The sequence below is a fragment of the Peromyscus californicus genome, unplaced genomic scaffold, assembly GCF_007827085.1.
Source record: "Peromyscus californicus insignis strain IS unplaced genomic scaffold, ASM782708v3 Scaffold_21__1_contigs__length_65335640, whole genome shotgun sequence".
NCBI lineage: Eukaryota > Metazoa > Chordata > Mammalia > Rodentia > Cricetidae > Peromyscus > Peromyscus californicus.
Window position 1 is genome coordinate 61908035 of NW_026294514.1, and position 12267 is coordinate 61920301.

The 12267-nt window shown below is 51.0% G+C and overlaps 1 protein-coding gene across 1 annotated transcript in view; it reads left to right on the plus strand.

Annotated features, from left to right (window-relative positions):
* Ngef (neuronal guanine nucleotide exchange factor) overlaps positions 1-12267 on the plus strand; it is a 37732-nt gene that overhangs the window by 18382 nt on the left and 7083 nt on the right. Inside the window, 4 exon segments of the mRNA XM_052750501.1 lie at positions 6541-6701; positions 8174-8326; positions 9875-10004; positions 11058-11132. Of these exon segments, the coding sequence (XP_052606461.1) occupies positions 6541-6701; positions 8174-8326; positions 9875-10004; positions 11058-11132 (519 nt within the window).

Sequence of the window (12267 nt, forward strand, 5' to 3'; positions counted from 1 at the left end):
ACTGAGAGGATATGAAGGGACTTCCCAGACCCTGAGAGGTGGAAGGGCAGGCAAAGGACATCTGTCTTCAGTCCCTGGTCGGTAGGCCCCTGGTGCTGAGTGCCACCAAGGTAACCCTGAAGATTTGAGCATCAAAGATTCAGGGAGTTTGCGGAGCCAACCTGACATCCAAGTCTAGACGAAGTACAGAGTCTGAGTTTTAGGACGTCAGTCAAAGTAGACAGCTATGGAGAAATGGCTCAGCCCTGAGTCTGCTGACAAAGCAGAACACACAGAGATCTCACAGGCGGGAGAGTAGGAGCAGACATGGACAAGTGCGTTAGTCGGGTTCCCCAGGGAAACAGAACTTATAGAGTGGATAAGTATTTATTAGAATGGTTCACAGGTCCAGCTAGTCCAACAGTGACTGTCTACCAATGGAAGGTCCAAGAATCCAATGGCTGCTCAGTCCACAGGGCTGGCTGTCTCAGCTGATCTTCAGTGTCTGCTGGAATCCCGAAGAAGTAGGCTCTAATGCCAGTGAAGGGATGGACTTGTTAGCTGGGAGCGAGAGCAGCAGGCAAAGAGCGTCGGCTTTCTTCTGTTATATCCTTTATGTAGCTGCCAGCAGATGTGGCCTAGATTAAAGGTGGATCTTCCCACTTCAAAAGATCTGGATTAAAGGGGTTCCTTCCCACCTCAAAGATCCAGTTTAGAAGTGGGTCTTCCCACTTTCATTAATAAAAATTCCCTCACAGTGTCCAGCCATTTGGGTTTTAGTTCGTTGCAGATGTAGTCACGTTGACCACCGAGAATAGCCACCGCAAGTGTCTACGGTCAAGGCTCTGTTCTTCCATCTCCTCCCCTGCTTCTTCCCCGTTATCTAAGTGTCTCTGACTCTTCCTCATAACCCCGGGTGATGGTCAGGGGATCCTCTGGTTCAGAAACTGCTTAATCAGGGCAGTCCCCGTACCTCACCTACACCCAGCCAGTCCCGAGGCCACATGCAGTCCCATGGGCAGGACTGCAGCCACACTGCATTAGTGTGTGTGTGTGGGGGGGTCTCCTTGCTGTGATAAAACACCCACTAAAAGCAATGTAAGAAGAGTTAGCCGGGCAGTGGTGGCGCACACCTTTAATCCCAGCACTCAGGAGGCAGAGGCAGGTGGATCTCTGTGAGTTTGAGGACATCCTGGTCTACAGAGCGAGTTCCAGGACAGACACCAAAACTACTCAGAGAAACCCTGTCTCAAAAAGACAACCAAAAGAGTTTAATTGGATCACAGTGTGAAAAAGTTCATATGGTGGGGAAGGCAAGGTGGCAGGAGAATAAGGCGGCTGGCCACAGTCAGGAGGCAGAGAAAGATGGATGCTGGTGTTCAGACTGCTTCTCACCCTTTTATTCAGTCCAGGACTCCAACCCCTGGAGTAATGCTGGCCATGTTAGGGTGGATCTTCCAGTTCAATCAACCCAAGTTAGAAGTTTGTCACAGACGTGTCCACAGACTTGTCTCCTAGGCAATTCTAGATCCTGTCAGGTTGATGATGTTAACCATCACACTTGGCCTCTGGCCCCAGTCCTGATGCCCCTTCCCGCTCCCCCCCACTGCTCCCCGAGGCAAGCGGGCTCTGAGCATGTCCACAGGTGTCCTGAGGGGTGTGGTGCTGACTCAGCATCTCCTTTCTCTGGGGGCCAAAGCTGTGTTACACAAAGAGAAAGCTAAATTTATGCTGGGGGCAGGGGACACACTACAGAAGACACAGACATGGCTGCTTCTCACAGCCTGGCAGGGGAAGCTGGTGTGTGTGTGTGTGTGTGTGTGTGTGTGTGTGTGTGTGTGCGCGCGCGCGCGCTCCAGAGCAAGTACACACCTCCCTCACCCTTTCCAGGATCCTTATGGCCTCGCTGAATCTCTTCAGTAGGGACCATAACCCATGGAGAGTCACCACCTTCCCATGTTCTGAGCCTCCCTCACCAACACCCTACCCCCTCCTTCCCTGTGTGCCCAGTGTTGCTCTGAATGGGCATTGACATCCCCGGGAATGGGGCTTTCTTGTCACCCTTTGCCACTCAGCCCCAACTTCACCTCCTGGGACAGGCCCAGAGTGCTTTTCTACCCTTAGATAAAGCAGTGCCCAGACTGTGGGCAGTCACGCCCAGGTTGTTTGTCCATGTTCTGTGGCAGGCTGGGCCCCAGGCTATGCTTTATTCCTGAACCGTCACTGCTCACAGCCGCCGCCCAAGGGGCCCAAGCTGCCATCCTCCTTTAGTAAGATTAACAGTTCCACTGACCACCCAAGGCCAATGTATTGTTGCAGCCCAGCTGCTCACAGCAAGCAGACCTGTCACCGTCTTCACCAATGGCAGAGCCACCTGGACCGGCCTTCCAGGAAACAGCAGCATCAGCCAGCCCTTAGCCTGCACCAAGGATCCAGGCAGGGCGTCCTGTGAGTCTCATGGTTCCTGGCAGCTAACAAATGGAAGAGTGGAGATCTAAGAGCACCACTGGGGGACCAAGCTGTGATTCATAAAATTTGGGTCGGTCTAATTGGGTGTTCTCTGAGGATACCATCCAGCAGCCAGGCTAACAAAAGGGAAGCTACCGTGGTACTAGTTCTGTAGTCTCTTTCTCTCTCTCTCTCTCTCTCTCTCTCTCTCTCTCTCTCTCTCTCCACACATACACACACTATACAGACTCACAAACACATCCATATATATATATATATATATATATATATATATATATATATATATATATATATATATATATATACTCATTCACACAACCACATACTCACACTCTCAGCTACTCACTCAAATACACATTCACATGAACACACACACACACACACATACACGTCACTTTTTCTTTAATGTGATAGGCTAACTGAGAAGAAGTAAAGAATCCAGCATAGGGGTGCACACCTTTAATCCCAGCACTTGGGAGGCAGAGGCAGTCGGATATCTGTGAGTTCAATGCCAGCCTGATCTACATAGCAAGTTCCAGGACAGCCAGGCCTACATAGAGAGGCCCTGTCTCAAAGGAGGAGGAGGGGGAATTTTTTTTGACTCAGTTTCAGAGGGTCTAGCCCATAGTCAGCTGTGGGCTAAGGGTCAGGCTGAATACCATGGCAGGAAGTGTCTGTGTTGAAGCAAGGCAACTCACCTCACACTAGACAGAAAACAGGGAGAGACAGGAAGGGGCTAGGACAGGGAGTGACCACCCCCAGTGACCTACTTCTCCAGCTAAGCCTCATGTCCTGAAGTTCCCACCATCTCCTAAAATAGCAGTTGAGGACCAACTGTCAACATGTGAGTCTGGGGGTGGGTAGATAGCTCATATATATACTCTGTGTGTGTGTGTGTGTGTGTGTGTGTGTTTGTGTGTATGTGTGTGTGTGTGTGTGTGTGTGTGTGTGTGTGTTTGTGTGTATGTGTGTGGGGTGTGTGTGTGTGTGTTTGTGTGTATGTGTGTGTGTGTGCGCGCGTGTGTGTGGGGTGTGTGTGTGTGTGTGTGTGTGTGTGTGTGTGTGTGTGTGTGTGTGTGTGTGTGTTTAGTGTGTGTGTGTGTGTGTTGGTTTTTCAAGACAGGGTTTCTCTGTGTAGCCCTGGCTGTCCTAGAACTCCCTCTGTAGACCAGGCTGGCCTCAAACTCAGAGATTCACCTGCCTCTGCCTCCCAAGTGTGGGATTAACGGCCCGTGCCACCACTGCCTGGCCTACATACATTCTTTCACCACACTCTGGCACATCTCACTACCTGATGTTCCCTGAGAGATGTCATCAGTCTGCCCTTCTCTGCTCCCCTGGGATGTAGCTGCATCTGGGCTGCTGTAATTACCACTAGAGCCTGGTGCTGCACCAGACGCAGCCGGTGCCCAGTGAGTGTAGGGCGCAGATGGCCGAACAGTTGCCTAAGTGAGGAGCACATAGGGCCGGGGCCCCTCATCTCTTATTTCTTTTAAGGTTTTATTTTGGGTTTTGTTTGTACTGGTGATCATTAAATAGAGGGCCTTCCACATGGTGGGCAAAAACTATACCACTCATGCACATCCCTGGATCCCTCATCTCTCCTGTACAGCCATGTAAAGGCTGGAGTAGCTGAGAGTCAAAGCAAGATTGATAAGGGAAAGACAGCTGCACTGATATGGCCAATAATGTGACATGCTAAATAAAGATAAACATCCTGGCCAAGGAAAATTCACAGATGACTAACCACCTATAAATGGACAAGAAGGGGGAGTGCGGAGTGAATGGGTTCAGCCAGCATCAGCTGTGACTCAGGACAAGGCCTGCTGGTGTCAACCACAGCGTAGCCAGGCCCAGCTGTCCCCAGACACTGGTCCTCATAGTCATTGGGACAAAAGCTGTCATCAGCAGAGTGAGGGGGGCACTTGCAAGCATAGCTCAGGTGTCTCTGACAGTGTCCCTAGAGCCATGCCGTCTGACAGACGTGCCTCTCTCGTCACTGTGTGGGAATATCAGACTGTGATACAGTTGTCTGTCGTGGGTTGGGTTAGTTACGTGTGCTCAGTTATCTCGGCATTGTTTTGAGAAGTTAAACTTAACAGAGGATTCTGGCCGAGAAGCTTCCAGAAAACTTCAAGCCCAATACGGCCTTCTCATCTGAGCTGGCTACAGGCAGCTAGGAAAACCAAAGACAAATTCCCAGCCAGCATGTGGTCCCAGGGCCACAACTCATGACATCTCAACCTTGGCACTGTCTCAAGTCAAGTGCTGACCAGGAACCTGGGGTCTGGTGTGGCTGTGATGTCTCTGTAGGCTTTCTTATTGTTGCTGCAGGGCATCTCTAACTTACAAATATATTCCTTGTCTCAAAGGGCCTCACCACGCTTACTGGTTGGCAGGGCTTCACAGGAAAAAAGTAACTAGAAACACCCAGTTTACCCTGCTTTGCTGGGACCCAGCCCAGTGGGAGTCGTAACAGAGCCCAGAACATGGAAAACCTTCTGATTGAATCTGGTTCTCACATCATCAAGTCACATGACTTTGAGGGTGTCGTTCACCACTTTGCATCTGTGTTCTTCTGGTGAAATGGGAGCTTCTACATATCCCTTCTCGAAGACCCCGAGGATTAAATGAGACAGCATGGGAAACCCATTGCCCACCTCCGTCACCATCACCCAGGCACATGTGTCCTAGGGACAAGCAGCAGCCCCAAGGAAGGAGCCTTCCAGTCTCTGGTTACCCAGGTGCCACCCTGGTCCCCACCTCCATCCTCTATGTATCTGTGCTCCCCCTCTCCCCTTTCCTTTAGAGAGATGTCTAGAATGATGGTTAGTTCTGATCATCAACTGACATCATGTAGAATCACCTGCACTATCTAGATCAGGTTGGCCTGTCGGCATGTCTGTGGGAGGTTGTTTGATCCTCTATCAACTTAGGAAGATCCAGACTAGAAGTTGATGGTACCATAGCCTGAGCTTGGGTCCTGGATTGTATAAAAGAGGAGAGAGTGAGCTGAGTAAGTAGATGTGATTCATTCTCTCTCTGCTCTTGACTATGGGGATGACTAGCTGCTTCAAGTTCCTGCCTCAACTTCCTCAAAGTGGTGTGCTGTGACCTGGAGGTGTAAGCTGACTAAATCTTTCTTGAGGTTGCTTTTGTCAGGATATTTCATCACAGCGACAGAAACAAAACCAAGCACCTAGCATTGGGGGTAGGAACCACCCTGACTCCGGAATGGTCTCACCTCAAGACCTTCAATTCAAGCACAGCTGCCAGGATCCATTTTCACTCTGGGGCACAGTTGCCGGTTCTGGAGAACGGGGTGTAAACATAGATTTTGAGGGGTCAACAGTTCAGCCGGTCACCTTGTCCCTTCAGGCGTCTGAACCAGCCCTGGGTCAAGAGACAGTGGAGAGTGATTGGACAGACAGTGGGCATGGCTGCCGTGGTTTCAGGGTAGAGTTTATAACCACTAAAGGCAAGCTAGCCAGGCCTGCTGCGGGGTTGTTCCGAGTTTATCACTTTGGTAAGTCGATAGCGATGTTGCTAGGTGCCCCTGAAGGCTTAGTAGATTTTGTGTTTCTTTTTCTCTTTTTCAAAATGAAAATCATTTTCTTGATTACATTATAAAATCAGATGCTAAAAGAAATAATAGAGGCTTATTTAGGATTTTTCAGATATTTTTAAAAAAAGTGTAAAAGTCATCCAAAATCACACCCTTCCTGATGGGCATCTTGATCTGTTTCCTGTAAAGTGGGGGGCAGGCAGGGTCCTGCCACCTGATGGTTGCCCTGCCTGTCTCTACACCAATAACCATGGGCGAGAGTCATCTTTGCCGTCATCTGACTCTGTTGTAAGACCAGCCTCTCATACTGCTTTTCCTTCTATATTATTATGGGTCCGTAGCGGGCCACCAGGTGTCCTAGTGGCCGGCCGTGACAGTGTGTTTCCCAGGAATGGAGGACTTTCTCCTTTGTACTGGCATGGGTTGCCTTCTTCCACACATCTGCCACCACGGGCCTCGGCACCTCTGCATTTAAGAGCATTCTCAGCTCTCAGCAGTAACCACAGGTCTCCTCCGTGTCTGCACAGGCCATGTTTGAGCTGGTCACCTCCGAAGCCTCCTACTACAAGAGCCTGAACCTGCTGGTGTCACACTTCATGGAGAATGAGCGGCTGAAGAAGATCCTGCACCCGTCCGAGGCCCACATCCTCTTTTCCAATGTCCTGGATGTCATGGCTGTGAGTGAACGGTGAGTCCTGCTGGGCCAGCTTCCTCCGTCTCTTCTCCATGTCAGGGTGTGTTTTGAATGCTCTGGACTTTACATAAAGAAATAGGGTAAAGTTGTACATCTAGGCACTGGGGAGACGGCTCATTGGGTAAAGTGTTTGTCTTGCAAGCACAAAGACTTGAGTTTGATCCCCAGAAGCCACATGGAAAGCCAGGTGCAGTGGGACACACTTGTATCTCCAGTGCTGGGCATGTGGAGACAGGAAAATCACTGGGTCTGGCTGATCAACTACCCAGTCTAGCCTAATTGGTGAGCTCCAGACTAATGAGAGATTGTCTCAAAAAATTAGGCAGATGGCTCCTGAGGAGTGACCTCTGACCTACACACACAAGTGTACAAAGGCTCACCATCTTCTCCAGCAGGGTGGCCAGTGGTACCCACTCTCCAACCCCCCACACGCCCCTGTAACCCATCTCTTCCTGTCAACCCCCCAAGCCCTGTGCATCCTTACAGAGCTGTGAGTTGGAGGACTCTCCCTAACTGGTTGGAGTGATATTAAGTTGAGTCTTAGGCATGAAACCCACAGGCAAGTCTGGATGGGGTCTCATGGCAATTTCCAAGGTCATCTGGGAGCGACTGCTCACCCTGAGGTGCCCAAGCCTAAATGCCCCTGCAGGCCAGTGCCAATGGAGCCCAGACTGCTCCTTCCCTCTCCTCTCCCATGAGGCATCCAGGAGTCCAGGAAAGGATGTGAGATCTGTGTTTCCTGAAGTTGGATCCACATGAAGGAGGAAGTGAGTTCCTGTGGAGGAAATTAGGATGAAGGGCTCACTGAGCAACGTCCCAGCAACCTGGGCAGCCAACTTCCCACATTCACATGAAGCAGGGTGTGGCAGAGGCAACCCTCCCCTTCAGTGGAGGGTCACTCTGTGCCCGAATGCTCCTACAGTCACCCCTTTGCACTGATATCTGCCTGTTCTTTGTTATCTGTGTCTCCCCCCAACCCCCTGTGACCGTCCTATCCAGTAACTATGGCTCAGTGAGGCCAGAGCAACCTGTGAGATCTCCGAGCTTGCTTTTTACCTATCAACTTGAATTTTAATTTGAAAATTTCCAGAATTCAGAAGTAGAGACATCATGTTACAAGCCCCATGTGTTGGCCGCTGGCTTAATTCATGATGGACATGGGGTCAGTCTAGGTTCATCCGATCCCTGCCTTTCCTAGTTAGTACCCAGGGGACCGTTGTGAGGCACAGCTTGACTGCCATTCTGTTACATCAGTACACACTTAAGAGATAAAAATGAGCCTCGTGCCTTCTTCTCCCTCTCTGCATACTCCTGATGATGTCATCCACCTAAAAACACAGCTGTTCCCGACTGTGCCCAGATGTGCCACCAGCATGCAGAGTCCCACCCACCTTGTCAGTGAGTGTGCTGGTTTGTTTAGGCAGCTGATTTCCAGGTGCCTTCAGCCCAGACTTTGTCTCTTGCAGGTTTTTGCTGGAGCTGGAACACCGCATGGAGGAGAATATCGTTATCTCGGATGTGTGCGACATCGTGTACCGCTACGCAGCCGACCACTTCTCAGTCTATATCACTTATGTCAGTAACCAGACCTACCAGGAGAGGACATACAAGCAGCTCCTGTGAGTATACCTTGCCTGGGCTCAGGCATCCTTGCCTGGGCATTCCCCGGGAGCACACTAAGTCAGAATTGGCCAGGCTGGTGATGGCATACAAATCTAGCATTTCCTTGAGCATCATTGTATCACTAGGAAACCTTGAATCCACCTGTACTCCAGGAGAGTCAGCTGAAGCCCCCCAGACCTGTGTCCAGAAGTAAAGCCTTGTAGGAAAGACTGTGTAGCCACAGGAATGATCCAAGGTCCAGAACACTGGAAATGTGGGTGTGAGGTAGTGTGAAAGGCAAAGGTGAGCCGGAAGGCTCGTGACGCCCATCAGCTGGGAGTCAGTCTCCATTTCGTGACCTTGCTTTGCACCACCGGGAAGGGCTTTTCTTGTGGTACCACCCATGTAAAAAGTAAAAGACTCTCTAGTAAGGCTCCTATCCTGGGGAAGCAAGACCAGGTTTGCAGCCCCAGTCATAGGCATGGGGGTCTCTGGAATGCCCTGAGAACAGAGGCAAGGTTAGGGACCTCAGCAGGACAGCTAAATCTACACAAGCTGCCTGAGGGGGCTGGCAAGCTCTGCCTGGCACATGGCAGCAGGTACTGTGTTGAGAAGCTCTGAGGTCAAAGGTGGCAGTTCTGTGACAGTCGCTAAGAGGCAATACTGCAGCTGGCCCCAAGGGAGAGTTTCTAGAGCAGTTATTTGTGACAGAGAGATCCCCATGGCTTCTAGGCTCTGTTGGAGGTGGTGTGTCAGGATGGTTTCTGTGTGATGCATGTCCTCTGTTCAAATAGTGTCTGGATTTGGGTGGCTTTTCTATCAAGCCACAAGGTTAAAGTGGACATTTTAAAGTTTGAGCATCCCGGCATTTGAGTGCTTTCCAGTAACTGTTGGAAAGTGGAGGGAATCGGAGTGCTATTTTTCAGATCAAAAGACAAGCAGAATAGGTGTTCCTGTCTTGCAGTTTGCAAGAATCTCCCAGGTGGCTAGTCACCATTGCCCTGGGTGTGCAGATCCCCCGGCCCCACTAGAAGCAGGTGCAGGGTGCTGCTGCCCTGCAGTACGTCTCTGGCCACTGTGCCACGTGGCCGTACGTCTCTGGCCTTCAGCAGCACTGGGCCACGTGGCCAAGCCCACCTGTCAAAAATAGCCCAGGCTCCCCTGGCAGGTGCCTTGAGCCTGCCTGCCGCGGTCTCCACCGCTGCTGCATCACTACGTGGGTTTACCTCGCCACGGCTTCCTGCCGGGTGAAGTCATCTAATTGTATGTCTGATTCATAACCTTGGCTACAATGAGATTCTTACCCCTCCCACACAAATCATGTTTTGCCAAGTCTTCATGGCCCGGCATATGGAGCCACTATTGTTATTTGACGTTCACATGAACGGTTTATTTTCCATTAAAAATAATGAGGAGGGGGAGGGAGCAGGAGAGGGAGGGAGATCTCAGCATGTGCCTGTGGTTTGTCTGGCCTCCGGAAGGCTGTGTGTGGGGAGGGGGAGCATCTCCTGTTCACATCTCCAGGCCCTGAGCTCAGAGACAGTCCCCTGTGTCTGGATCTTCAGACAGGAGAAGGCGACTTTTCGGGAGCTGATCGCACAGCTGGAGCTGGACCCCAAATGCAAGGGCCTGCCATTCTCCTCCTTCCTCATCTTGCCCTTCCAGAGGATCACAAGACTCAAGCTGCTGGTCCAGGTGTGACTCCTAACAGTGCCCGGGGCTCTGCGGGCCTCCCCTGCCCAGGCCCTCACTCCTTCCAGCTCCCTGCTGGTATTTTAGGGAATCCATTTGTTAAACAAGTCCTGTGGTACTCCAAGCAATGGGGGCTCAGCTCTTATCCCAGAAGGAAAGATCAGTAGACATGTAACCGGGAAGTGGGCATCGCTGTGAGGATTAAAGATGAGTTAGCCCAGTCAACAGTGCCTGAGGCTCAGCTTAAAGGAACCAGCATATCAACATCTGGAAGAAAGAACATTGTATGTACAGAAAGCTGAATGTCCAAAGGTCCTGGGGAAACAAGATCCATCACAGAAGGGCCTGCCATGAGCTCAAGAAGCATGATGGGAAGGAATACAGAGACATGGGGGAGCAGATCTGGGGGGAAGGGGGAAATCAGGTTCCATCCTCACCTGATCTGGTTGACATTTGTCAGGGCTCACTGAGGCTGCTACAGAGGGAGAGCAGGAGGGCAGGAGTAGACAGAGGAAAGGGTTATACTTGGCCTGAGGGCGAGAGAAGCAAGGTGAATGTAACTGAATGGAAAAAAACTGAGGAATTGGAGAAAAGACATTTACAGTAAAGACCCAAGTCAGCAAAGCCTCAGGACCATGATGACTCGGTCTCCAGTGACCATCCCAGAAGGAAGGGAGGGAGGATACCGGTGCCCTGTATAAACATCATGCCTCACTTGGGGACAAAGCTAGCCCTTAGCCCTGCCTGAGCGACCAAGGGTCGCTGCTTCACACTGCCTCTGCACTTTGCTCCTGATGGACTGGGCTTCGTGTTGACACAGAGTATCTACAGGCCCCCAGGACCTGTCCTGTGAGGCTTCAACTGCCCATTATCGTCCTGGGCCAAGGCATCTGTCCCTGACCTGGCTGAGGATCCGGTGCCCGTGGTCCATCCGGTGCAGGGTTCTGTGTGTTACATCTGTGGAAACTGTGCTTGAGAGATGATCTGGGCTGCCAGGGCGGGTGGGGGAGGGGGTGTGGGAAGAGATGAAGTAACGAAGCTCCACCCTGCCTTCAGAACATTCTGAAGAGAGTAGAAGAGAGGTCTGAGCGCGAAGGCACTGCCTTGGATGCCCACAAGGAGCTAGAAATGGTGAGTTGTTCCCTCCTGTGTGTCCCAGAGAACCACTGTCCCTACTGACATCCTCTGTCACTGTGTCCTCTTAGCACTCTAGTTAAGAACATCTGAGATTGATGTTCGCAATCCTGAAGAGTCACTGGGGCTGGAAGAAAAATCACCCAATGGCTTCATCAGAGCCCTCTCTAAACCACCTTACCCCCTCACTACTCTCTGTTAGTGTGCCCAGGGTGGATATGGAGGCACCTGCCTGGCAAGCCCAGGCCTGATGCAGCCCATTGCTCCAACCCATCCTCCAGGACCCAGGTTATATTGGTGTTTCCCTGACCCAGAGCTCTGCCCAGGAGTGTCTCCCCATCCCTGGTCCTTGGAGAAGACTCCCGTGGTAGAGATGGTTGTGTAGGCATCAGCAGCTTTCCCTAGCCTTGTGTGCCCTTCAAGTGCTGTCTTGGGTGCTTGGCTCATATCAACGATTCATATGAGTTCCTTCTAGCCCTTACTGGGCAGCAATGCCCTGGATGCGTCTGGTGGACCTCTGACCTGTGAGAGGCCTGCCTGCCCCAGAGGGGTGTCCCAGAGGTCAGCCAGGGGCTGTGTGTGTTTCCTATTTTAAGGCCTTCTCTGCCTTTGTCTCTCTTTTCCTTTTGATGAAAAAGACACTCTGCTGTTTCTCTTGTTTACTTTTCTTTTAAAGGGCTTATTTTTCGTCATTCATGAAAGTAATTGATCAAATACAAGAAAATTCAGAAAATGAGCACAAGCAAAATAAAGATCGCAAAAATGTCTGACTACCCACACTCCCTTTCGACATGCTTTGGCCAGCACTCCTGAACAGATGCCTGCATGCACATACACACACACACACACACACACACACACACACACGCGCACACGCACACGCACACGCACACGCACGCACGCACGCTGCCACCATGCTCTTTACAAACAGAGATTGTGTTTAAAGCACAGCCACTGCTCTTCAGCTGAGTGCATGTTAACGATTTCAGAGCCCCTGGGTACAGGGATGTAGTATGCTTTGGTCATTACTGTTTAAGTTGGTGACAGATTTTCTCACTCTAAGCAGCACTGCAGGGAACGACCTTGTAGTCGCTTCTTTGGGCTCTGCACGTTTTCACCGACGCTGACCAAG